The 27,171-nt window shown below is 43.8% G+C and overlaps 1 protein-coding gene across 1 annotated transcript; it reads left to right on the top strand.

Annotated features, from left to right (window-relative positions):
- Nucleotides 1–1,078: 1,078 nt before the first annotated feature.
- Scimp (SLP adaptor and CSK interacting membrane protein) lies at nt 1,079–26,445 on the top strand. The gene is made up of 5 exons (XM_020168253.2): nt 1,079–1,179; nt 16,881–17,004; nt 18,522–18,585; nt 21,259–21,332; nt 23,603–26,445. Exons 2-5 carry the CDS (start codon nt 16,893–16,895, stop codon nt 23,809–23,811), a joined length of 459 nt encoding a protein of 152 aa, XP_020023842.1. The 5' UTR covers nt 1,079–1,179; nt 16,881–16,892; the 3' UTR covers nt 23,812–26,445.
- Nucleotides 26,446–27,171: the final 726 nt, after the last annotated feature.

Genomic DNA, 27,171 nt, shown 5'->3' with positions numbered 1-27,171 from the left:
GACAGAGCACAGTCTTTGCAAATGAACAGACCTGGGTTTAAAATCACCTCTCTGGCTGTACAAAGTTGATTTAGTGATGTGACCTCCCTGAGCTTTGGTGTTCGCGCCAGTAAAATGGAGATAATAATCATCCAGGTAAGTGAAGATTAGGTGAGATAAGGCATGTAAAACACTGTTCCAAACCTTAGTTCCCAAAAGCTGCTCAATCATGAAATGTGTCAACTCAGAAAGAGCAGTGAGAGCCAACTGATCGTGCTCATTTCCTCCCAAATCCATGTCCATTGACATCATATGGGCATCTTGAAACTGCCCATGCTGAGAGGGTTCACACCATGGAAATTAGCAAATACTCCACATCAGGAATCTTCTGAGCAGCTTGTAAAACAATTGCAAGACACTCCAGGTTATCACTGTTATTACTGAGAGCAGTAACAACTCATTGGTGCCAGGCAGACCCAATGCTCCTTTGGTCAGAAGCAACCAATTCCACAACATGGTCACTTGGTTTCCCCACCCCAAGCTTTCACTTTCAGTCACTGAGTCATTCCATGTCACAGCATTGTAGAAAATGACCCATGGATCCATTTCTTAATGTAACCCATCACACACCCTGGGAAACAGGAAGCCTTTCCCTTGCCTCGCTGAAGCAGAAGCTGAGTCAGCAGACAGATGGTGTCTGTCACACATGAGCTAGTCTCTTGCCCAGTTGTGTCTCTGGGTGAACTCAGAGTCCTGTCTCTGCTCTTGAGCTCCAGGTTGCCATGTCCAGGAATGGTCAGTAAGACTCTACTGTGGGGACAGCTCCCCAGCTCACACTGCCAGGTCTCTACCCACCCCAGAGCCTGAAACTTGCCCCCCAAAACCCTCCCATGCCATGATGTCTCTTTGGTGGGCATGGTGGGAACAACAAAAGGCATTGAGAATATTCTCACTTCTGGAAAGTTTGGGGTAGTCAGTTTCTCTGTAAAGGGCAATTGTTGCCTGGTGATGGTACCCAGGTCTCTCCTCCATGGGCAGACAGAAAGAGGAAGTGAGGTCAGGCTGGTGCTCACTGCCTGTAGCGTTGGGTGAGGTTTGTGTGGGCTGAGAGGGCACTCCCTGTCACTAGCTGCTTGAGCACAGCACTCAGTCCCTTGCTGTCTCCTTAGCTGCTCACATCTGGATAGCCTGGTGATCCAGGTAAGTACCTTGACTTTCCTGGGGTCCATTTTCTGCTCTCTTCACTACAGGCATTGCCAGTGGCATCAGGTCGTGTGTCCACATAAGCAACCATAGGAGATTGTAGCCTGATGCCATAGTCCCAGCACTGGGTGGGAGTGGAGAAGAAACACTAGCATTAAGGAATCTGCTCTGCCCATCCCTGGCTGGGCAACCCCAGGCATCACTTCACCCCTCTGGGCTTCTGTGTCCTGGTGTGTATGTCAGGGATCATGAATTCTACCTCTCAGGGTGAAATGATGTAGGAAATGGGTGTGAAGTAAGGGCTTCTTATCACTGTCTGGATTCTGATGGTGAGATTTGGTACCTGATATGTGGCAGGACCCTCATGGTACTGTGCTGGAGAGTGGGGTGAAGCATGGACAAGATGAATGTTAGGATACATCCTGGGGCTCTTGGATGAAGCACCTGGAGCATCACCAGTCTGGGTATCTTCACATTGCATTTCCAGTGTTGATTTGTAAGGCACTCTGCCTTCAGGAGCCTCAGGGTCAAGGTATGCTATGCTGCAGTGAGATCTTGATTGAGCCATCTGCTCTTCCCCTCTGGAAAATTAATTAAGGAGGAGACCTGGGTTGCATTTGTTGTTCAAATTCCACTGTCTTCTGTACTTGTTCCCAAACCACTTCTTTCCTTTGCCCCATTGTGACAGGAAGAATCAAAAGTGGGTATCACTGCCAGGCACAGTGACCATGCCCCTGTAGTCCCAGTAGTCAGAAGGCTGGGGCAGGAGGAGTTCAAGGCCAGCCTAAGCATCATAGCAAGACTGCTAATTTAAAAAAAAAAAGTGAGCATTGTTGAGCCTGGAGAACACAGGCTGGGAGGCTTCTTTTTAAATTTTTTTTAGAATTTTTTTCATCTGAAAACTGCAGAGAGAACAATGAGCCCAAATCCCACACCTGTATGAACCACTGTGAAGAGTTTAGTGCATTGCCATGCAGTCTTTTTTCTCCTATGTACAGGTTATTTTGAGGTTTTTGCACGTTGTGTTTTGATAGAAACACATTCAAGAAACAGAAATACAAACGACACAGCTGTATTCATGGCCCAGGTATGCCTGGTCCACTCCACCAGTCAAAGAACCATTGAGTGACAGGGTTTCAGTTTTCCTCTACATTCTTAGATCCAACCAAACAAAAGCAAGCAACACAAGAGGCAGTTTGATTGGATGGCAGGAAGAATTTTAGAAGAGCTGAATAATCCACGGCTCTGGAAGGCTCTGCTAAGGGCAAACACTCACACAGAACATCTAAGAAACATAAGAAGATTGGTCTATTTGGAGCAGGGACCAAAAGCCTTCTCAGAAGTGATGCCCAAAATTTTCAAAATGTGTTTATTTTGTGCCTAAGAACAAGGTTAGGTAGTAGAGAGGGAACCTACTCTTGCACACTAAAATGAAAATCGTTTTTCCATGTTTTCTTCCAGTTGTGTCCAGCCACATTTTCTGGTAATGTCATGTGAACATGTGGCTACAATATAGGTGCAATTTTGTATTCTACTCCTATTTAAAACAAAACAAGTGTCCTCAACATAATTCTCGTCTGATGCTTTCTCCTTAATTATTACTTTATTGCTGCATCCCTTCCCATCAAGTAATTCTGTAATTTACTCCCAATCCTCCACTATTTGACTTCTAAATCGCTCCCTATGTATCTACACTGAGGTGTGCATTTTTATGCAATTAAGTTTTATTTTCTCTGGATTGCTTTTCAGGCTAGATTTCTAGAAATAGTGAATCAAAAGATATGAGCATTTTTTAAATCTATTATCATTTGTATCCAAAAAGTTTTTTTTTAGTCAGGTATGGTGTCACACTCCTGTAATCCCAGCATTTCAGAGGCAGAGGCAAGAGGATTGTTTTTTGAGTTGGTGGCCAACCTGGGCTACATAGCAAGTTTGAGGCCAGCCTAGGCTACATAGTGATACCCTGTTTCAAACTACCCCCTATCCCCGCCCACCACCTGCCAAAATTAGAAGAAAGGGGAGGAGGAGGAAGATTGTAGTACATATTTACTGCTGTAGGAGGATCAGTTTCACCACAATTTGTCAGAATAAGATTTTATTATTTTTCACTTTTTGCTAGCAAATGGATCTAGTTTCTAACTGTGGACAGACAAATATGCCAGGCAGACAGTAAACTATGATGGATGAGCAGGTATGAGAGAGTCAAGTCCTGTAAGGAAAAACAATCAGACTCACGATGAATCTGAGAGCTGTCATGGCAGGCTCCCCTCACCCCAGAGGCACATGGAACAGCATGACTCAACTCAGCGGGAGCCTGTCCAGCTTACCCTTGCCTTCTCAGTTCTGTAGGATTTTCATTCAGATCCAGCATCTCTTAATATAGCATGATGGAATATCATGGAACTATGATGCCATCATTAGAACATGATGCAAAGAATGGAATACAAAATGAGAATATAATCAAAGAATTCTCAAATGAGTAACTGCAAACCTGTCCCTTAAGTACAGAGGTCTGTGAACTTATCCACATTTTATACTAAAAAGCAATTTATAATCCTATACAATAAAACAATGTAAATGAGCTTACAAGCATCTTGGTTATTTTATTATTCACTTTAATAAGATATTGCATGTTATCTAAAAAAATAATATGTGGGCCGGGGATATAGATCAGTGGTAGGGTGCTTGCCTAGCATGTGCAAGGTCCTGGGTTCAATCCCCAGCATCACAAAAAACACACAAATTCACCAATAAACATCATCCACCAAGTGTCATAAATACATAAATATGCAAATGTGTTTATATATCTTCTTTAGCAACAGATATAATGCATGCAATGTTCATTAAATGAACAATATACACATATCAGCTTATTAAAATTATTGGTTTAAAATACTGTTGGTGTTAGCATGTGCATACATCATAGATGCCACATAATAAATTTAATTAACAAAGAAGCTAAACCAGTCCCAATATATAATTAAATATCAGCCAGACACCCTTGTTCACCGTGCACATCTGTCCCTGGAGTCTCCCAGTGCCTCCCGCCCTCCCCCAGAAGTCCAAGCAGGCACTCTTTCACTTGAGCAAGCCCCTCTCCCTTTATGAGACTCTCATAAGGTTCAGCCATCTTGCCTGTCTTTGAATCTCTTCTTACTCCTGCACATAGAAGAATTGTAATAAAATTTGTTCTTTTTAAAAACATACACCACAATAGCTGAATGCCAAACTCACTCAAGATCACATCTGTCGAGAGCAGCAGCTTTTTTCTCCTTGACTTGTGGAGTCCACTCTGCCAAGAGGTGTGTGATGTCAGCAAGATGGCCAGGAGTAGTGTCTAGACTTCCTGGCAGAATATTATTTGGAGTCCTCAGCAAAGTCTAGGAACCTGCTAATTTCAGTTCAAGAACATCAAGTTTTAATAGTTATTAATAATTTAAGAAATTGCTTGTAAATTACCCTTTATTTTTACACAAAAAATAAAAGTATATAGAATTGAGTACTTTTTTGATAAGAGAATTGAAGATTGACTTTCTTGTGTTCAAGGCTCATTCAGAGGACCCTGTGGCCATGACAGAATCAAGCAGTGGGTTTGAGGGGGAGGGTTAGGAGAAAGGAAAAGAGTCACTTCCACATCTTCCACCAGTTGTTTCCATGTCTCTCCTCCAAGGCATCAGAATAAAAACATTTCCAATTTTTGTTGTGGACAGTTGACATGTTCTCAATTTTATTTCAAGTGTGAATTTGCAAATTATGCATCTGTGGAAAGTTTTGCTATTCTTATTAATTTTGCATATCTAAATAAAAACAGAATGCTTGCTATGCAAATGCAACTTCAAGACAACCAGACTGCTGCCCACACATACCTCCTGTGTACAAGCCGTACAAATGGAGAACTGCCAGGCCCTAAGGTCCCTGGTGGGTCACACCCTGTTCTAAGCTGGGGAATGAGCCCAGAGTGGAGAGGTAAAGGACGGCACAGGGAGTCCTTGGAACTGTAGGGTGTCTGCCAGGCAGGGCACAGGAGGTGGGGAGAGTACTGAGGCAGTTTAAGTAAGCAGGTACCCATGGCAAGTGTCTTTGGCCATGCTGAGCAGTGGGAAGCTCAGATTTCATTCTGCTTCCCTCAAAATAAAGACTGAAAGGCTTGCAGCAGGGGAGGGACAGGGTCTTGTTTATATTTGGCAGCCAGTAGTGAACCAAAAAGAACCAACAAAAAACAACGGTCTAGACGTAGAGATGATGAGGAAAGGAGGGGTGGAGAGAAGGGAATGGATTTGAAAGCAGAGGCAGAGGTGAAATCCAGAGGCTGCCTGGCTGAAGGGGGTGGACAGGGAGCCATGGAGGAAGGGGAAGGAAGCCCAGGTTTCCAGCCTTTCACAGAGTGGGAGGACAGAGAAGGAGACAAGATGCTGGAGTCCTTTTTTATTGTTCTGCCCTGCTCTTCCCATGCCCACTTGAGGGTACCTAGCACCACCAGTGAACTGCAAACTGAATAAATGTAAACTGAATAGAAAATGTTCTGAAAGTCTTTGCTGTCCCATTTCCAATCACTTATTACTCCTTCTTCCTTTGTACCAGGGACTGACTGACTCTCCTTCTTCATGCCCTCCCCATCACGTTCTCTCCCAGAATTCCAAATTCTTCCCCCTCTATGACCCAGAGGAATCCACCTCTCCCGCAGGCCCTACCAGCAGACTTCATTCCCGCCCCAGCACCCCCCTACCACCCCCCCACCCCCGTGCTCTGCACAATTGAAACCTGGCTGCCCTTCCTAAAAGGTAGTTGTAGGTGGAACTTCTTTGGTTTGCTCTTAGCAATGCCCCATGTCTGGAAGAGTTGCAGACTCCTGTAAGGAGGCAGTTGAGACATTGTTCTAAGTGCAAAACCCAGTGCCCAGCAAACTGGGGACGAGAAACCTGTTCCCGTTCAGTGCTTCACATTGTGTGGATGTGTGCGTACCTTTCACATTGCACACTCTACTTTTCAGTGTTTCTTACTGAGGATTTTGACTGAAGAAAAGGCAAATGTTGAGTAAATGCAGTCTCAGGAATTCCTGAGAAGGAAACAGTAATTCTGTCACATGCTCAGTTGAAATGCCTTTTGGAGTCATCAGAGTTGGGACCATGGCTGCTCTCTCATCCCACCTGCCCCCTCCCTGGGAAGTGCCTTGCTCAATCCTTTCTCCCAAACCACTGGGAATTGTATCAGGCTCGCTTACATCCCTTGAAAATGTCTTAGGCAACTAGAGGAATTGGGAGAAAGTAGGAGGAAAGTAGGAGGAATCTAGAACCCTACCACCTGACATTTGCATAACATTGCATGCTGTTTGCCAACCAGACTAGTAACCTCCATGCAAGGTTATGGGTCCTAGAGAGGTGGCTTTGGAATTATACTACAAAGTCACAGAAAGTTCAAACCCTGCATCAGAACTGTCTACTGAACCAGACCCAAGTCTGGCTGTTCACCACTGGAAAGCAGTTTGGGTTTGTTTGTTTGTTTTTTTGAGACAGAATCCTGTTATGTAGTCTAGACTGGCCTCCAACTCATAATCTTCCTTTCTCTACCTCCTGAGTGCTGGAATTGCAGACAGGAAATCAATTTTATTCAGGGCTGGCACTCTGGAAGATGTGTTTGTTATCCTCAAAGCTCCATCTTGGGGAGCTGAGGTAACAAAAGGATTTTATTTAGAGGGAAAGGAGGTGTGGAGACACTAGGCAGGAAGACTACATGTTGGCAAAATCTTCATCATCCTCGGTGTGGGTCTCCTTTTTTCTCTTTTTCTCCTTCTTCAACTGGCTACAACCTCCTGGGTCCTAGTAACAAACAAGTTACTTTTCTGCAAGTTAAATCTCGTAGCAATTTACAAGCACAAAACTAAAGGATAAGGAAGGTGTTGCATATTATGATGTAATACAAATGATGTTCTGGGTGCCGTAAATCTAAAGAAAGATTAGTTAGCAGTTACCATCTTTTTTATTTATGGTGCTGGAGATCGAACCCAGGCCCTTGTGCATGCCAGACAAGCACCCTATCACTGAGCTCCACCCTCAGTGCCAGCAATTATAGTCTTATCATTTAAATGTAGTTTCTCTTTAGAATTTAGAATTTAGGAAGTAACCTTGCAAAGGACGACCCACCCCTACCACCCTGCCTTGTCCCCAGGGAAGTCCATGCAGTGTGGAGAACCAGGCTCAATATATTTCATTCACCCATGTATTCTGATACTACAGAGAATCTACTGTGTCCCAGGAATGTTGTAGGCACTAAGACATAGAGGTGAAGAGAGAAGCCAGGCACCTGCTCGCATGGTGCTTACACCAACGAACAATAGAACAAACACACCAAGAGGTAATTCACTGTAACAGGCTTATATGGAAGAAAACTGCCTTTCACCTGCTGATCACACATGTTGCAGGGTCTGTGATAGCCCTTCAGGTAACTGAGGGGCTATTAGCCAGAGGAGGCAGGTGAGGAGGAAGGAAGATCCAGAGGGAAGCACCCTGGGGATGTGCAGTGTGGGGAAACCCGGCAGATAAGTGTTGGAGGAATTTGTTGCTCGCCATAGGTCCACTGTCCTCAAGCCTGTCTGCCTCCTGCCCATCCCACACAAGCCTCAACTCATTGACTTTGCTTCCTACTGTGGAAAAAATGGAAGCTTGTGGGTGTGAGCTCTCAATTGCCTGATCTCATACCCCAGTCTTCCTTCTGGGTCTGTGGCCAGAACCACCATTCAAATGTTCCAACATGGGTCACCATCAAATGTCACTGGAACCAGGACAGCTCAAACATGTGGAGGTTCCCAGAGGGCATGAATCTCAAAACCTGAGGTTGGAGTTAGTAACATGGGGTACTGTGTTCGAAACCCTGATGTTGACTGAGTTCATGACACCACCACAGAAAAGAAGTTAGGACAAGTCTAGTTAGGTAAGAAGTCTACAGACGGCAGGAAAACAAAGCACATCGCGAAGAGTAGGAGATGTGGACCCACGAGAAGGCACCGAGTCCTTTGTGCAAGGTGGATTTGTAATTCTCAGCCTCAGCTCAGTTGAGGGGAGTTTACTTTCCTTCAGACAAGCATGTTCTTTGTGCTTGGCACCTGCTACTTTATCATCCAAGCACGGAGACAGTGAGCCTCAGGTGATCTTGCTAACTGAAGTCTTTATGACACGGGTGCCTGTTTCTTGTGACTTTTTTTTTTTTTTTTTGCAGAGCTGGAGTTTGAACTCAGGGCCTTGTGCTTGCCAAACAAGTGTTCTACCACTTGAACCATGCCCCAGCTCTCTTTGCTTTAGTTATTTGTTCAGATAGGGTCTCATGTTTTTGCCCAGGCTGTCTTTGGACTTTGATCCTCCTGTGTATATCTCCCTTGTAACTGGGATAATGGGCATGAACACCATGCCTGACTTACCTGTTGAGAAATGGGGTCTCACTTACTTTTTTGCCCAGACTGGCTTAGAACCATGATTCCTTCTGATCTCTGCCTCCTGAGTAGCTGGGAATATAGGCATAAGCCATTACATCCAGCTTCTTGTAACTTTTATTGGCACTTTTTAAATTTAATGTCAGGCATTTTTGGTGGTATTGGAATTTGAACTCAGAGCCTCACACTTGTTAGGCAGGTGCTCTACCACTTGAACCACTCCACCAGCCCCTCCCCCCCCTTTTTTGGAATATTAGGCATTTTTAAGTTTTGAGTATATCCCTCATCTGGGGCAATGTCACAAAAGCTATCTCCATCAGTGGTCTACTTAATTGGGAAAAGGAAATGTGTGCTCTCTTCAGGTACAATGTTTAATTTTGCAATCTTAACAACCCTCCCCTAATTGTATCTTATGTTCTGAAACTAATTTGAGATTCCCAAATACCCAATTTGCTTAATTGACATGGGTGATATATGTTGGAAGATCTACCAGCTACTTTCTTTTAGATGTTTATTTATGGCAGAAAAAGCCCATATTTAGGAGATATTTATTCTTCTTTAATGAGATTCTCTCTAGTCCAAGGATGAGTTTTACTAGATGTTTTTCTCAAGATATTTACTCAGGGTGTGCTTATCTAGAACAAATCATTACTACAAGGTTAAAAGTATGGTTAGACTTCAAGATATCTATTAGTGCAGTGCTTATTCTCAGCTCCCGGCTCACTCACTTAGGATTTTTTTTTCATGCCCTTGATTTTTAGCTTACTTTAAAAAAAAATTTTTTTTTGTATCATCTGTCCCTAGGCTACCATTTCTCAGTTCTATTCAGCCTCTCTGTCTCTCTCTCTGTCTCTCTCTGTCTCTCTGTGGTCAAGGGATCTCCTAGACTCTTCACTTAAGAGTTCTTGCTCCTTGATCTCTTTTCTGTCCCTGGCATCTTCACGGTTTATAAACACATGAAGTCTCTCATGTTGTAAACAAACAAACAATCAACTTTGATGCACGGATTGATTTCTTCTTTCCCTCTGGTCTTCTCAGAGTGAATGAGATTAGAGTTTTTCCTGAGAGCAGGATGACTGAGGAGAAAAAAACGGAGGTCACAACCCTAGATGACTAGGGGTTTCCTGGGTCATCTTTGTCCTTTAAGAACCACATTCCTACACCCCATCTTATTCTGCTATAACCATCCTCCAGGGATCTTGGACAAAGATTCTCACATGTCCCTACTCCTGTCAATGTCCTCAGGAAGGAAAACTGAGGAGCCAATGGGTCAGTTTTTCTTCTTCCATGTCTAAACAGTCAGGAAAGTGAGTTTAAATGGAGGAGAGGTTGGGGGAGGAGGAGGAGTGGAGCCTGGCCCTGAAGAGACATGACTCATTCCTTAATGGTGGCTTCCAGGCACTGGGACAAGCCATCAGGAAAGCTATTTCAGTTCCAGGAGTCTTTTCGTGCCTTTCATTTCACCCAGCTCCTGCCCTGCCACCTGTGACCATTGCAGGGAATAAGTGTCCCATTTCCTTTCCAGCCCAGATTGGGAGCCCTGCAGACCAGCCAAACGCTGAGCTGCTCACTGAGGCCTGAGGACTACCGGGAGTGCTTGTTAAAAGTGCTGATGTCTGAGGAGTCAAATCAGAATCGAGAGTCAATGGGAACAAATGACCTTGACCCCTTATTAAAATGCATTTCAATACATGTCCCGTGCAATTCAAATGTACATTTGAGAAGCCCGATTTGGTGGTCAAAAATTAAGGTCCTCGAGTCAGGCACATTTGGTTTCTAAATTTTTTTTTTTCCTTATTAGCTCTGCAACCTTGGACAAGTTGTTAAGCCTTTGTGTGCCTCTGTTTTCTCATCTGTAAAATGAAGTACTAATAATGATTACCTACCTGGGGCATGGACAGTAGTTAGGTAAGCCAGCCCAGCACACAATGCCTGTTAGTTTTCTAACCATGTTTTCATACTGTGGTCCTTATTGTGTGCAACAAGTCACAGCTAAAACTGAAGTCTTGCCAATACTGGAAATTCTTGAATCATGGTTCTGCTTTCAGTTCTGTTATGAAAAGAAAGAACTTAACAGTTTCATGTCAGGGTGGCAGAGTGAACAGAGTACCCCTTTGGTGCTTGTACTGGATGGAGAAGGAATCTCAGATAGTCAATGAGCCCATGTAGCCTTTAGCAAATTTCTTAACCTCTCTGAGTTTTATTTCCTCATCTGTAAATGGGAGTAAGTCAGCCTTCCATATGCATGAGCTCTGCATCCACAGATTCAACTCATGGAAGACTGACAATATTTTTAAATGTTATGTCTGTACTGAACATGTGCACACATTTTCCCTTGTCATTTTTTCCTAAGCAATACAGTAAGGCAACCATTTACATAGCATTGACATTTACTAGGTATTATTAGTAATAAAGAGATTATTTAAAGTACACTGTAGATATGCATAGGTTATATGCCACTTTGTAAAAGTGACTTGAGCATCTATGGATTTTGGTATCCATGGTAATCCAAGTGGGTCCTGAGCCACTCCCCCCACCCATAGAATAGTCTCTCCCTTGGGAGTTTATAATGAAGCATTGAACAACGACAGGTATGCCAGTGGTTCTCAACCTTAGCCTCATATTGGAATGATCTGGAGAGCTTTACAAAACCCCAATGGCCAGGTCCCAACCCAGATCAATTTCATCAGCATCTTTGGCAGTTTTTAAAGCTCCCTAGCTTATTCCAACATGCAAGGATGGCAACTTCTGATAGTCCTCAAGTCCTTGGCCCACCACCTGTCCCTAGGTTGACAGGAACTGAGGTAAGGTCATGCTGGCTCCCTGACCTCTTTCCAGGAGGGATCCCTATACAGGCGCCTGCAGACCCAGTCCCTCCCCGTGACCTGGGACCCGCGCTGACCTGTGGGTTAGGGGTTGGACCAGCTCTGGTCCCTCAAGGTGCTCTGAGTGCCTTGAGCACGAGACTCCAATCTCCTCAGCATTTTGAAAACAGATTTTCACTCCCATGTAGCAGCCTCTTCTCCCACCCCATATCCACCTTGTAGTAAGACTCTGTTGCTTTATGACAAGTCAGCAATATCAGGCACCCTGTGATGACTTTCTGCCCAAAGAGTCATCACTTTCTTTCTTTCTTTTCTTTCTTTTTTTCCTTCCTGAGACATCACTAAGATGAAAAAAAGCAAGCTTAAAATGTATAAACCCATGGAACTACCTTAACTGAAGAGTGTCATCATTAAATTTGTGCACGAAGTCATTTGTATTGTGACCCTTCCTTCCTCAAGGTGTCTACATCGGAACCCCAGAACTTGTGACCATGTCAGATTTCATGCTAAAGGGGAGTGAAGGTTGCTAATCAGCTGACTTGGAGATGAAGAAATTATCCTGGATTAGCTGGAGGGAAGGGGCAATGTAATCACAAGAACCTTGATGGGGGAGGGAGGCAGTGGAGGAACAGCAGGGAGGTGTGACTGTGGGAGAATGAGCAGAGCTGGCATTGAGGATGGGGAAAGGGCCATGAGCTGAGGAAGGTGAGTGGCCTTCACAAATGTAAGATAATTTATTGAAGAAAAAGAGATTGAGAGAGAGAGATTGGTCCCCCTATGTATGTTGCTAAGACTGGCCCTGAACTCCTGGGTTCAAGTAAGCTTCCTGCCTCAGCATCTCAAATAGCTGGGGCTGCAGGCACATGCATGGTGGCTTGCGTGATAAATCTGTGTTGTCATATACTACCTATCTGTTAGTTTGATTCTGAAAACAGCTGTTGCCTGAGCTCCCCCAGAAACATTTCAGTCTAATTCCAAAACTTTTTTAAATGACCTTTGATTATCAAGCAGACCCATTTTAGTTTTTAAAATGTAGTTGTGCTCATTTTCAAATTTTGATCTTACATTTGGCTCAGAGCTCGCCACTCTGTGCTGGTGAGAGGAACACACCCACTTCCCGACTTTTCCCTCCCTGGCATTAGATTGAGGAGGAGATTGGAGTGGGGTGGACAAGTAGTTTTCTGTGGGAACCCTTCCATCAGTGGCCATTACAGCAGATGCTGTTTGTGGAGGTGGAGTGAAGGCTCCCAACTGGCCCACTGCTGAAGGCTTCAGTGCCTTGAGAGATCTCTTGTGATCCTTGAGAGATGTGGCTACATCTTTGGGATGAGTCTCAGCATCCTCCAACGCAAACACTTCTTTGCCCCATGCTTCAGTAGCTCTCTGAAGTCCTGTACCCTACAATCTTATCTACCCTCTTGGCCCCAACTCCAAACCTTGTAGCAAGGGTAAGATCAAACTAGTGTATATTTCCAGGGCCTGACTATGATCCTGTGGGCATTGCCCACTTTCCTTTTCCTGTATTCCCCAACATCTTTTCCCAGAGCTCCTCTCATCTTTCTGGAAGCACCCTAACCATTAAACTATCCTAGTGGCCTAAGGGACATTAAGTTGGGAATGGAATGTGATTCTGTTGAGTTCCCTCTCTCAACTGCACTCTTTCAAAACGACAAATTCTCTTCAGTTCTGTTGAGAAGGCATCTCTTTATGGTCCATGAAGGGGCTGACCCCAGGGCTGTTTCTCCAGTCTTAGAATGTGGGGAACTTAAGACTTTTATTCTTCACGGTGCGCCCTGAACGTTTACTCCACGGGTTCCCTGTAGCCCCTCGCACCACCTTATCACTGTCACAGTGATGCTCCTTCTAAAGCAAGACATCTTGAACCATGTTTGGCCCTTCCTTGGTAACTTAAGAACCACATTATCAACATCAACAGAGGAAGACCCCGTGGCATAGAACGAAGGTATTCTGGTGACCCTGGGCAGGTCACTTTCAGAGTTGGTCTCAACTCTCCATCTGGGGAACAGGGTAGTGGTTAAAGGTGAAATGAGATGAGGAGTGAGAATGAACTTAGCAGACAACTCAGTCCACTCAGCACACTTAAGACATCTGATAGCAAATCAAATCAGCTTTATTTGTAAGAAAAAGAAAGCTCATCCCTCTGAGCCACTCGGAAGTGTGTGTGTATAAATTCGCTTTCTGACAATATCATTATACTTCCTCTTTTTTTTTCCAGGAACTCGGCAAAAATGAAATTTCTTTGGCCTTGAAACTTAAGCAGTGGCTTTCCGTGGAAGCTATGCTACATGGTTAATTGACTTTTTTTTTTCAGATTTCTCAAGGTGAAAGCAAATAGTTCAAAAATCAAGTAACACAGAGGATTTGCAGTGAAAAGCAGTAGCCCCTATCTTCCTGTGTCTCCTTCTACCCAGTCCTAACATATAACAGTTTTTAACCCTTGGGTCTTGGTATTGACTTTGGTAGTTCTAAAGTGCTGCTTTTTGGAAAAAAAATTGTCAAGACTAAAACAAAAAAGACAAAGAGACAGAAAAATATGTGAGGAAAGATAGACAAAGAACTAGGAGACAAACATTTGAGTATGATGGAAAAGAATTAAGAAAATGGAGGAAAGAAAATTCAGTCCATCTATCTATCTATCTATCTATCTATCATCTATCATCTATCTATCATCTATCATCTATCTATCATCTATCATCTATCTATCATCTACCTACCTACATACCTGCCTACCTATGTACCTGTGTACTTACCTATTCATTCATCCATCTATTTGTCCATCTCTCTGTATGTCTTCCCCAAGGCTGAGGAAGATGACATTCCAATTTACACTTGCTGAGAAAAAGGCTGCCTTCTTTTGACCTCATTGGGCTCTGTAAAACCACATTTTGCAGGCACTACTGAGAGCCATTTCCAGTTTGCATTTTCTTTTCTTTTTCCTTGGTTCTTCTTCCTGTATTGTTCTCTTGTGAGCACCCAGAAAAAAATGATCTGCGACAAGACATCTGCAGTGTACATACCTAGGTGCTGAGTTAACCCAGGCAGCTGACACATCAAACCCTTAAGAATAAATCTCCAGTAAATCAGCATATGGATAAGTCACAAAAGCCACATAGAGCAAAAGTAAGTACAGAATAATGTTTACAGAGGAGTGCTAGTTATACATGATTGATTTTGCAACACATATCTTTATTAGTAGCCAAGGAATGTTTTATTTGTTTAAGCCAAAACTTTAGAAAAAAAAATGAAGTTTGCGGCCTGGGGATGTACCTTAGTGGTAGAGCACTTGCCTTCAAGTTCAAGGCCCTGGGTTCAATTCCTAGCAGGGACAGAGAGAGAGAGAGAGAGAGAGAGAAGAAGAAGAAGAACAAGAAGAAGAAGGAGGAGGGGAAAGAGGAGAAGGAGGATAGAAAAGAAGAGAAGCTTGAAAATCCAAATCACAATATAACTATTTAATCAAGGAAGACACTGTGCAGATAATACAAACACATTTTAAAATTTTTTTCCAGTCAAGTTAGGTCTTCATAGCAATAATGACTCTACAGCAGCCTAATTCTGCCTTGTTTCTCTATTATCCACACTGGTGTCTTTTTGTTTTATTAATATTACTCAAAAGCATGGATCTGAAATAGCACTGCTTGAATAGGCATGGTTGAGTTTCCATTGACTATTAAATGGTGACCCAGGAAGATGTTTCTCCTGCAAGCATGATGCCAGCATATATCCCAGAATCCCTGGAGGATCATTTGCTTTAATATCCAAATAAACTGGCAAAGTGCCTGTTCCATGGGTGGAGAGATCCCAGAGTCCCCAAGAGCTCCCTGAATTCCTGGGGCTGTTCCTGTTAAACCCTCCCACAGCCTGCTCTCCACTATTATGTGGAGCCTGGAATCCACTATAGGCTGTGCTTGTCTACCGGGCCTCTCTGACTTAGAAATCCTCAGCACATGTATCATTCTTGCTCCAGCAAGAAATCCTCAGCCCATGTATCATTCTTGCTCCATTCTGCTCATGCAAGCTTCTGTGTGCTATGCAGTTTTATTGAAGGTTTGATGGTAAAGAAGGTACAAGAATCAGACAAACATTTAAGAGTGAATATTATACATAACTCTTTTATAAATGCATTGGTCATTTTCCACTGTGGGAACTTTCTAATTATGCTCTGACATGTCACTTTCTTCTTGACCTCTCCCCCTGCTGCTAAGCTCTTTCAGGACCTCCTCTGTAGTCTGCTGGGCCTGAGCCTCCAAATTCCTGTTACTTTTCTTGTGCATACTAACCCAGCTTGCTCTGCATCCTCAGCTAAGCCCTCTGACCATACCACACTCAGAGACTCATTGCCTCAGTCTGTTTTCTATTACTGTAACAGAATACCTGAGACTGGGTAATTTCTAAAGAGAAGAGGTTTATTTAACTCAGGGTTCTGGAGGCTGGGAAGTCCAAGATCAGTGGCCCCATCTAAGGAGGGCCTCATGCTCTTCTCTCATGGTAGGAAGAGGACAGGGCACAAGAAGAAGAGAAGAAAGTCCTGTGAACTAGTCTTGCAAGAGCTCACTCACATGAGATGCCTTTAACTCTCCATGGAGGTGCATCCCTCACAACCTAGTGCCTCTTAAAAGTCTCACTACCTCACCAGACACAGTGATTCATGCTTGTAATACCAGCTACTCAGGAGGCAGAGATCGGAGGATCAAGGTTTGAAACCAGCCCAGGCAAAAAGTTAGTGAGACCCTATTTCGACCAATAAGCTGGGCGTGGTGGTGCATACCTGTCATCTCAGTTCCAAGGGAACTGCAAATAGGAAGGTGGAGTATAGGCCATCCAGGCAAAAATGGGAGACTCTATCCAAAAAGTAACTAAAGTGAAAAGGGGCTGGTGGAGTGGCTCAAGTGGTAAAGCACTTGCCTAGCAAGCATGAGGTCCTAAGTTCAAACTCCAGTATCATAAAAAAAAAAAGTCCCATGATCTCTCAACACTGTGACATGGGGACCAAGCCTCATTATGAGTTTTAGTGGGGACAAGCTTTCAGAATTCTCTTCCCCTGTTATGAATTGCACAGCCTGTGTTTATGATATAAAAAGAGCTGTAGTCTATCATTGCTTTCAGTGGCACTTTATTATTTTTGTATAATGCATTTTGGCATTACATGAAAGAGCAGTGGTCATGTCTGCCATTTGTGGAGTGCTCTCTAGTCCTCACACACTCCTGGGAAGCAGCCAACACTGTCATTCTCATGTTACAGACGGTGATGCAGACTCAGAGAAAGCTAAGTGTATTGCCTGAGGTCCCCTAGCTGCTGATCTGCAGGGTGACTGTGAACTGGTGCCATATGACTCCTCAGCAGATATCGTAGAAAGCATGGAGATAACTGTCACCCACCACTCCAGGCCACTGTCCACTCACACCTCATGCTCTGTCTCCATTCTTCTTAGGATTCCACTGCAATGATCTGGTGGAGGGACAATTTCTGGATCATCTTAGCTGGGGCCATGGTCGTTGTCTCCTCCGTCCTGGGCCTCATCCTGTACTGTGTCTGTAGGTGGCAGCTTAGACAAGGTAATGGCCATCTCACTCGGGTAGGTGGAGGTAGGGGCTCTGTTAGGACAAAAAGATTACTCCTAGGCCTGTATGGGCTAAACTTTGGATCGAGCATCATGCACTCTGGGTTTGAGCACTAGCCTTTCCACTAACTTCTGTCCCTGCCTCAGTTTCCCTATGCAGAGAGGGAGGAGTTTAATAAATCTCCAAGGACCTTGCCAGTCCAGGGGGTTTGAGTGAAAGTAGAATCTGTTGTTTCTCTTTCTATGTGGCTGCTGATCCCAGCATCATGCCTTTGGGGCTTGAAAGATAACCCGCATCTATGGAATGTCAAAAACTGTCTGGAGGAGTGAAATACAGACTTGACCCATGATCAATATGTTTGACCACCATGATCGTCTTTTCCAAGACCACACTCTGAATTTTGTGGTACCATCCCTACATTGACCTGAGGTTTTTGGCATCCTCAGACATAAAGTAACCACATGGAGATTAACACTAACTTTAGAATATCAACAAGTAGGTTTTCCACTTGCTCTTTATTTCCAGAAACATGAAATTCTGATTCAATGATGTGAGGTCTTGAGATCCTATCTCCTTAAAAAAAAAAAAACCTAAGCCCAGAGTACACCTTAGGTGGTAAACACACTGAGAAGTTCAGCCACCTTCCCCAGGATACCTAGGGCAGGTGTCCCCTCCACGGTTAAGGTACTGTTCTTCTCGGCATCTGGACACAGCTTCAGAATCCTGCTTAACCCAGTGCTAAAAGGTCAAGGCTGCATGAGAAGCAAGATCTTTTTGTCATTCTTCTCAACCTCTTGCTAAAGATAAGAAGATTAAAGTTCAGAGGTAGACAGAGCCTACATAGAGGTGCCACAGGAGTTGGTGGCAGAGTTGGGATCAGAACCTCAGACGTGCTGGGCTTGTAGTTCAAAGCTCTTTCCTATCTACCCCCCAATGTAATTAATTTTCATACAAAGAGTGTATTCTAAAGCCTAGTACTTGTACAGTTAATATGTGCTAATAAAAAACTATATTCTGGGCCCCTACACACCTCCATCCATTTGCCTTATTAAAACGTGCCATTCTCAGATATGGACAAAAAAGTATGGCCTAAACAGAAATCTTCCCTGCGCTCTTTTATCTTGAAGCATCAACATGAACAAGCAAGTTGTAATAAATAACAATGTATATGTCCAACACATCACAATTTACAAAGTGTTTTTCTATTCTTTATCATTTCCTTCTAACAGCCTCTGGTTATTCATGCAACCTACACTTCTGAGTGCCAACCAAGTGCCTAGCATAGTGTGAAGCAGTGAAGAAACACAGCCCACAACATAGTTGCTGCCCTCCTGGATTCTGGTTGGATGGCCTGGGTTCAAACACCAGGTCTAGCACTTATAAGCTCTCTGTTCTATTTGTTTCCCTCAGCAGTTCCTCTCCTGGACGGACTTGGTCTCTGAGGGCTTCTACACTCTGAAATCACAGCTTTTGCTAATTCATCCTAAATTGATATGGTTTTCCCCTCTTAGGCAAGAAATGGGAAATTGCCAAGCCCTTGAAACAAAACCAAGGAGATGAAGAAAAGATGTATGAGTAAGTGGGGAGCAGTCCTCTGCTCTTTAATATCGAGAACCACCTTCCCGCTCCTGCCCTTGCCCTTCTACTAGTGTTCTGTTATGTTTGAAACACCCACCTTTCCTATGGAGCAGGAGGAATGTGTCTGCCAACCCTCCCTACCTTAAGGCAGGGGTCTCAGGGCATTGTTCAAGACCCCCTTGTCAAGTCTATTTTGACATTTGGCAGCAGTCACAGGTTGGGCTCTGTGTTCTGGGCCCACCACCCAGTCTCCACCTTTTTTCTTTAAGCAGATTATAAGTATAGTTCTCTGAAAGCTATTGTGCAAAACAAAAATATAGCATTTGGTTTCCTTTTGGTTTTTTATGAAGATTTGGAGTTTTGTAATTGCTATCTGTGTTAGGGGCCCCAAGGACACCTTTAGGCTGGATGTTTTACTAGAAGGACTCTTGGGACCCAGAGTTATTACAGTTTAATACAGCAAAAGTAGACAGATTAAAAGCAGCAAAGGAACAAGGTACAGAGCATGGAGCATGAGAGAAACCAGATACAAGCCTTCAGGTGTCCTCTCCTGGTGGCTTCCCGGATGCCATTCATTCTCCCAGCAACAATGTGTAACAATACATGTGAAGCAGCTCTGACCAGAGAAGCTCACCTGAGCCTCTGTGTCCAGGATCATTGGGGCCTGGCCATGTAGCCATGGGGTGCTCACAGAACTGACCTTAAGCTGCTGTCTGCAGCCCCTCCAGGGGCAAGTGAATACAGAGTTGCTCAGGGTCCCAGGCAAACAAAAGCAGTCATCCACTGTAAGGCAGAGCACAACCATGAACTACCTGGAGAAGCCCAAGCCTCCAGGTGTATAAAGATACTCTATGAGGCAGGATAGTCAACATTTTCCAGGAGCCCTCAAGAACCAGTCCTCTCTCCTGGTTGTATGCACTATCTAAAACAAAATCTATGATTTTCTAAAATAGCTTTTATTGAGGCTCAAGGCTTTCAGCAGAAAAAACTTTGTTTTGATTCCTTGAGGAGTAAGACAAATGTGTCAGGCAGGTAGATGACCAAAATAGTACCTTTATTAAAAACAAAACTGGCTGGGCACAGTGGCTCGTGCCTGTAATCCTAGCTACTTGGGAGGCTGAGATCAAGAGGATCACAGTTTGAGGCCAGCCTGTACAGAAAGTTCATGAGACCCCGTCTCAACCAATGCCTGGGCCTGGAGGCCTGCACCTGTCATCCCCAGCTACACAAAGAAGCACAAATAGGAAGATCATGGTCCAGGTTGACCCAGGCATAGAGCAAAACCCCTCAAAAGTAACCAACAAAAAGGGCTGGCAGAGGGGCTCGAGTGATAGAACACCTGTGGAGCAAGAATGAGGCCCTGAGTTCAACACTCAATACTACCAAAAAAACAAACAAACAAAAAAAACCCACTGGCATTGCAGTTCAGAATTTTTACTGATGTATAATGCAAATACAGAAAAATGTACCCTGGAAGTACACAAGTCAATGAATTCCCACGAACTGAATGGACCCAGGAAGCCAGCGTCCAGATGAAGACACAGATACCACCAACACCTCAGGCTGAACTACATTCAGTCAGGACACCCCAAATGCATCCTCTATCTCAAATAGTGCCAGTCAGGTTTTTGTTGTTTCTGTGCTTTACATGAAAGGGGTCAGACAGCATGTATTACTTGCTATTTGGCATTTTTTGCTCAGCATTGTTTTTTACACACTAAGGATGGAATCTGGGGCCTTGAACATGTTATGACAATGCTGTGCAGCTGAGCTGCATCTCAGCCTTGCCATTATTTTTGTGAGATCTGTGTGCCGGGCTGTAGACTGTTCACTCTCCCGGTTACAGAAGCATTCCACTACCCCAATAGACCATGACTCACCTATGCATTCTGATGTTAATGAGCATCTGGGTAATTTTATGACTCAGTTTCTCCAGACAAGCCAGGCTAATATAGGCCATGCCCAGTTTGGGGCTTCTGTTAGCTTCTGTTCTGTAAGAGATACCTGAGATAATCAGCTTATAAAGATGAAAGGTTCATTGTGGATCACAGTTTTGGAGGTTCCAGTCCATGGCAGCTTTTGGGCCTGTGGTGAGGCAGCACGTCATGGTAAAGAATACATGGCCAGAGAATTAAAAACAGAAAGAAAGAAGAAAGGATTAGGGTGATGGCTGGCGGAACGGCTCAAATGGTAGAGTACCTGCCTGGTTCAAGCCTCAGTACCACTAAAAAAAAAAAAAAAAAGAAAGGATTGGGGTCCCACAATCTCCATTGAGAAAGTGCCCCCAGCGACCTGAAGGCTTCCCACCAGGCCTCACTTCTGACAGTTTCTATTACTTCCCGATAGGGCCAAGCTGGGTTGATACGGGCCATTCAACTTCCATAACTACAGGACTATTATGAATAGTGTTGCTTCAAACATTCTAGTACATGTCTTTTAATGGATGTACACAAACGCTTCAACTCTCTGCTGGTTCCCTAGGTTAGAAGGAATGGATTCTTTAGGGATGGCAGTTAAAAATGGGACATAGGACCTAGGAAGGGAAGGAAGTAATTTGTTGGGACTGAGCTGTGAAGGTTTAACCCATTCGATTTCGTTGATGCTGTCTTGTCCATCTGCTGCCAGTAACATGATCCAACCCAAACACTGACTCCCTCTCTTTCTCTCTAGAAATGTTCTTAACCAGTCGCCAGTTCTGTTACCCCCTCTGCCACCCAGGGGTTCACTGTCTCCAGGAGACACCAGTAAGTACATTTTGCCTATCACAGTTTCGTTCAGAGTAGGATAACAAATTTATCTAGATGTCTTAGTCATCTCAGGCTGCCATAACAAAAATACTATAGGCAGGGTGGCTTAACAGTTGAAAAAAAAAAAGCTAATTTTTTTCTCATAGTTATGGAGGCTGGAAGTCTAAGATCAGGGTGCTGCCAACTTGGTTTCTGGGGAGGGCTCTCTTTCTAACTTTCAGATGGCTGTCTTCTTGCAGTGTCCTCACACTGAGTGCACCTGAGCTGGGGAAGAAATCAAGAGAGCCAGCTTTCTTGTGTCTCCTTCTTCTTCTCCTTGTCTTCTTTCTCCTCCTTCCCTTCCTTCTCCTTCTTGTTCTTTTGTTTCCCTTCTCCTTCTCTCTCCTCTTCCTTTTTCTCTTCTTTTCTTTTTTTTTTTTCATTTGTTTGAGTCAGGGTCTCACTGTGTAGCCCAGGATGGCCAAGAACTCTCCATCTTCCTGCGTCAGCCTCCCAAGTCCTGAGATTACAAGTGTGCCCCACCACACCCAGCTTTTGATGTCTCTTCTTATAAAAACATTAATCCTCACTAATTCTGTTGGATCTGGGTCCCATCATTATGACCAAACAGAGCCACACCAAGGATTTCAACATAAGAGTTTTGGAGGGACACAAATATCCATTCCCTAACACTAGGATTTGTAGGGGCATCCTGCTTGAAACAGATCTACAAACTTGAAAGGGACAAAATAAATACCAATGCTCTTGACGTCCTGGTGTGAATGTGAATGGTCATGTTCAAATCCAAGCTTGGAACATAAATAAAAAAGGAACTTGGGCTGCCACTCTTTCTGTCAGAATAACTACCTGATTCCCTTTGCCGGAATGTTCTGCCTTCAGCTGTTTGCATAGCTGGCTCTGCCTTGTCCCTCAGGTGTCATCACCCCAGAGGGTCCTTCCCTTATCTCCCTATCTAGCCTATTCTGCTGCTCTCCTCTGTGGAACTTACAGAAGTTACCCAAACTGTCTTAGTTAGTTATCGTTAATTTGCTTATTATCTTCCCCTCCACTGAAATATGAACTCCAGAGAAGCAGGAACCTTTCTTGTCCTGTTCACCACCGTGTTTGCCCACACCTAGAACAGCATCTGGAGCTGTGGACACCTAACAAAAAATGTTTGGGTTAAATGGATAAATAACATTACCTAACACTTACTGAGTATGCACTATGTGTCGGGCCCCCGTTAGGAACTGCCTCATTTAATCTTCATGATAATTCTATGAGGCAAGTACATTATTACTCCCCTTTGATATTTGAGGACACTGAGGCACAGAGAAGTTAAGTGACTTACCCATGGCCACAAAACTAGTGACTACTAGAGCCTGAACATGAACTCGTTTCAACAGGAAATTAAATGATAGTAGTTTTTTTGGGCTCCCTGAGGAAACGCCATAGGCAATTCCAATTTCCATCACAGGTGGAGCAGAGCTGTTTTGTCATTGGATTAGTCTATTTTCCATTATTATAACAAAGTACCTGAGTCTGGGTAATTTATTTAAAAAGTGGTTTATTTAGCGGACAGTTTTGGAGGTTGAAAGCATGAAGACCCCCATTGGCTGCACCAAATCATGTAGTTGGCTTCCAGGCAGAAGCCCATGTGAGGGGGAGAGCTCACATGGTAAGACATGATGCCTGTGGGAAGAATGAGGCCAGTAACCATCTCCCACTAAGCCCCACCTCTTAAAGGTCCCACTACACCGGGAATCAAACCTCCAACAGATGAAGCTTTGGGAAATCATATTCAAATCATATTCAAACCATCCTTTCTCTTGCTATGGACCCATTCTACCCTAGTTACACCTTTTAAAAACACCACTGTTTCCTTCCTTCTGAGCAGAGAGATTTGTGCATGAGCAGTGGTAGAAACAGCCTGTGATTGGGACGGACCTGTAAACAAGGAAATATGGTTTGCATCACTTCCTCGTGAGAATCAGGATCTGTACCCACAATGGTACTCATCTGGGGACTAGCTCTGGTGGGCCTCGTTTCTAAGTGCTTCATGGTTCCCACAAAATGCAGTCTGAGGCCGAGATGTACGAGTCAAGATGTCTGATGAATATTTGCCACTCACTCACTTGGGTGGTGCTGAGATGTGTGTCGTGTCTGCTTCTGAGTTTCCCCTGTACAATGGGGAACTGGCCCACCAGGAAGTAGGAAACCCATAAATGATTCAAAAATATATCACTGCACAATGGCTCTGCACATAAGGACCTTTTTATGTATTCCAGCCCCACAGGAGTCCCCAAGTCAGCCACCAGTCAAATACTCATCAGTGAATAAAGGCAAAAACAAGAAGACCTTTGCTATCCCTGGCTACATTGAACCTGAAGATGACTATGATGATGTGGAAATCCCTGCAAATACTGGAAGCCAGAATTCTAAAATAACCACTTCTTCTTTTTGGCAAGCTGAAGAGGGCTCACACAATTTATTTTAAAGACAGTCAAGAATGGTTGAACTCTGTTAACTCTCCAGGTCCTGAAAGCCAGTGGTAACTTCGCATAGCTCTATAAGATAGGCACTTCCTGAACCTTGAATTAGGTGCCTAAGCAAGTGGACAACCACAGCCAGAGGATGGACTCCGGCCCATCCCTCAGCTTCTGTCCACAAAGTTCCCATGGGCTCCATGCTCACACCTATGACAGATACTTCTCAATACTCCCCTTTCATTCCTTTAGTTTGTGTGCCTTAGGTGATCTTAAATACCCGAGTTTTGACTGTGCAGAGCCTCCCAGGCCCTCATCCCCAGCTATGTGTCACCAAGGAAGCCAGTCTCCCTCCTTTCAGCCCCACCAGGCTGTGATCAGAGAGGCTGAGGTAAGCACAAAGCTTGCCACATATCACTCTGAGTTTGCACCAGCGGGGGGTGCTTTTTTTTCCCCACTTGTACACACTCCAAACCCCAGTACCTCAGTAAGACGTAGGCCAAACTGACCATAGAGAATCAAGTTCTTGCTTGGGTTTTTCCTGTGCTTACAGGTGGCACTGTGGAATCAGCAAAGGACAGAGTTACAATCTGATTTACACCTGGAGGTGTCATTTTGCAATAGGTCTGATGGGGGTACTTCAAGGAAAGCAGGCTTCACTAGGAAAAATCATAGGTCAGTATCATTTAGCAATGGCATATTGAAGATGAGCGTTCAGGGGACTTTAACACCCCATCTGTAATTGTCATCTGTTCTCTCTCTTCCATGTTGGTCTTCCTCAGGGGTTCTGTCCTCATCCTCATCACTCATTCCTGAGTGATGTCACCAGTGTCCCCAGGCTCAATGGCCCCCTCTGTTTTGGCAACTTTCAAATCACCCCTTGCAGCCTCCATTCTGCCCAATTTTTTGTACATGTTTAATTGCTTTCATTATGACATCTGCATGTTGTACTTTGATCACATTCACACATACACAACCCCATTACCCTCTCTTATCTGTCCCTCCCCCACAAACACTCATGCACACTGGTCCCTTCTTCTTCCCAAATACTTCCTCTTCTACTTTCATATCATTTTCTCTTAAGTCTAGATTCCACATGAGAGAAAATATGCAATATTTGATTTTCTGAGTCTGACTTATTTCACCTAACATGATCTCCAGTTCCATCCATTTTCCTGCAAATGACATAATCTTGTTTTTCTTTATGGCTGACTAAAACTCCATTATATAAATCGTATATCATATATGTATCATATGTCTGTGCTAGTTTACACTCCCAACAACAGTTGGACGCATCTGTTGCGCAAAGACTAATGCTATTGATGGTAGCCATTCTGACTGGGGTGAGGTGAAATCTCAATGCAGGTTTTTGGTTTGCATTCCCTGATGGCTAAAGATGTTGCATATTTCTTCATTGGCCATTTGTACTCCATCTTTTGAGAACTGTCTGTTCAATTCGTTTGCCCATTTATTGATTGGATTACTTGTTCTTTGTGGTGTCTACATTTTTGAGTTCTTTATATATCCTGGGTACTAATCCCCTGTCAGATGTATAGCTGTCTGCCCAATTTTTTCTCTGGACATTTGAAACGACCTTTGCCATAGTCTCTCTTGTCCCTGTGCCTGTGTGCAGTGCTGTCCTGCCTTTGCATCCTTCCCATCTCATGTCAGGCATCCTTTTCTCCATTCCCCTACCTTTGGGGCAGGTGACCTCATTCCCCTACCTTTGGGGCAAGTGACATCTTAGGTCACCCTCTTAGGCCTTCTGGCATCAGCACCTGCAATGATCTGTTCACCTGCCTGTCTTTTCCACTTCACCAAAAGAAACACAAGAACAGGGACTGTGTCTTTCTTTCCTCCACTGTTTTCTTTGCTCCTAACACATCATGGATGCTCCTTAAATATGCTGAATGACCAAAGTGAGTTGAATGAATGAATAAACAAACTCTCACAGCTCCCTACACTTGGCCCTATGAAAAGGTTTCTCCTTTTGCATCAGGATTATCTAGTTACTTTCTGTTCTCCTTCACCATCTGGGGGCTCTTTATGACTTGAACATAAACTGTCCCCCACTGGCTCGTGTGTTGCATGATTGGTCCCCAGCTGTTTGGCACTATTTTAAAAGGTTCTGGAAACAGAAGGAGGTGGGGCCTAACTGGAGGACATAGGTCACTGGGGACATGTTCTTGAGGGCTGTGCCTTGTCATGGGTCCCTCTCTGTTTCTATTTGCCATCTGCCATGAGGTGGGGACCCCTCTTCAGGCCCCCTGCTGCACTGTTGTTCTGCCTCACAATGGGCCCAGAAGCACAGAGGCAAACACCATGGACTAAGCCCTCTGAAACTGTGAGCCAAAATAAATCCTTCCTTCTTTTTAAGTTGTTCTCTTGGGTATTCTGGTCCTAGTGATGCAAAAGTAGCTAACACAGAACTCCTTTGGGTGGAGGCCTGACTGACTTAGCCGCTCAGAGTCCCACACAAGCCCTGCTCACAGCAGGCAGTTAACACATTTATTGAGTGTTGAACATGAATGGAAATCTACCAATCAGTCTGACCAGCAACCACAACATTTTCCCCACCTGGGCATTTGTAATTTTGTTGAGACTTTATGCGGGCACGTGTAATAAAGCCATGTTGTTTTCCAAGAGAGTTGTTATCAGTTTGGATGATAGAATCATAGATATCAAGATTTCTCAGGACCTGTGTATGTATTCTATCCCCAGAAGAAAACCCCAGTCAGAGATGAGTGACATACTTATTGATTTTAAAAAGTCAGAAATAGAAGTGTTTCCATCCTGAGTCACATGGAGCCTAAAAATAACTATGAAGCTGCTGAAATATCTTCAGATGTTGAAAAATCTTTATTTTGAAACAACTCTGTTCTGGTCTCTTAACAGTTTTGAGAACTAATGCCACAAGTCAGGGGATTATAGCCTAAGAAACACAAGATTGCTTTTGGGAAATGCTCTGGTATTTCCAGTAACAAATTTTATAAATCATGTCTATGGGTTAGAATGCCTTAGGTTACAAGGAACATACCACCCAACTAAAGATGACTAATATGAGGAATTTATGACCTCACAAAAGAAGAAGTCCAATATGAATTAAAAAAAAAGAAGAAGTCCAGAGATAAGGACTCCAGAACTCAGCAGTTTCATGATTTGGGAGTATGGACTAACTTTGATTTTCTTACCTTTATACTTACAGTGACAGAATAGCTGCTATTGCTACAGTCATGCCATCATTAAATGAATAACTCAAAGTTAAGAAGGAAAAGAGCACTCACATGTACCTCTTTTTGTTGTTGTTGTGTTATTTTATTTTTGTTTGTTTTATTTTGTTTGAGACAGGGTCTCACTACATAGCCTAGGCT

The sequence above is a fragment of the Castor canadensis genome, chromosome 11 (genome assembly GCF_047511655.1).
Source record: "Castor canadensis chromosome 11, mCasCan1.hap1v2, whole genome shotgun sequence".
Classification (NCBI taxonomy): domain Eukaryota; kingdom Metazoa; phylum Chordata; class Mammalia; order Rodentia; family Castoridae; genus Castor; species Castor canadensis.
The sequence above is the reverse complement of the archived record's forward strand: the minus strand, read 5'-3'. Positions and strand labels throughout refer to the sequence as shown.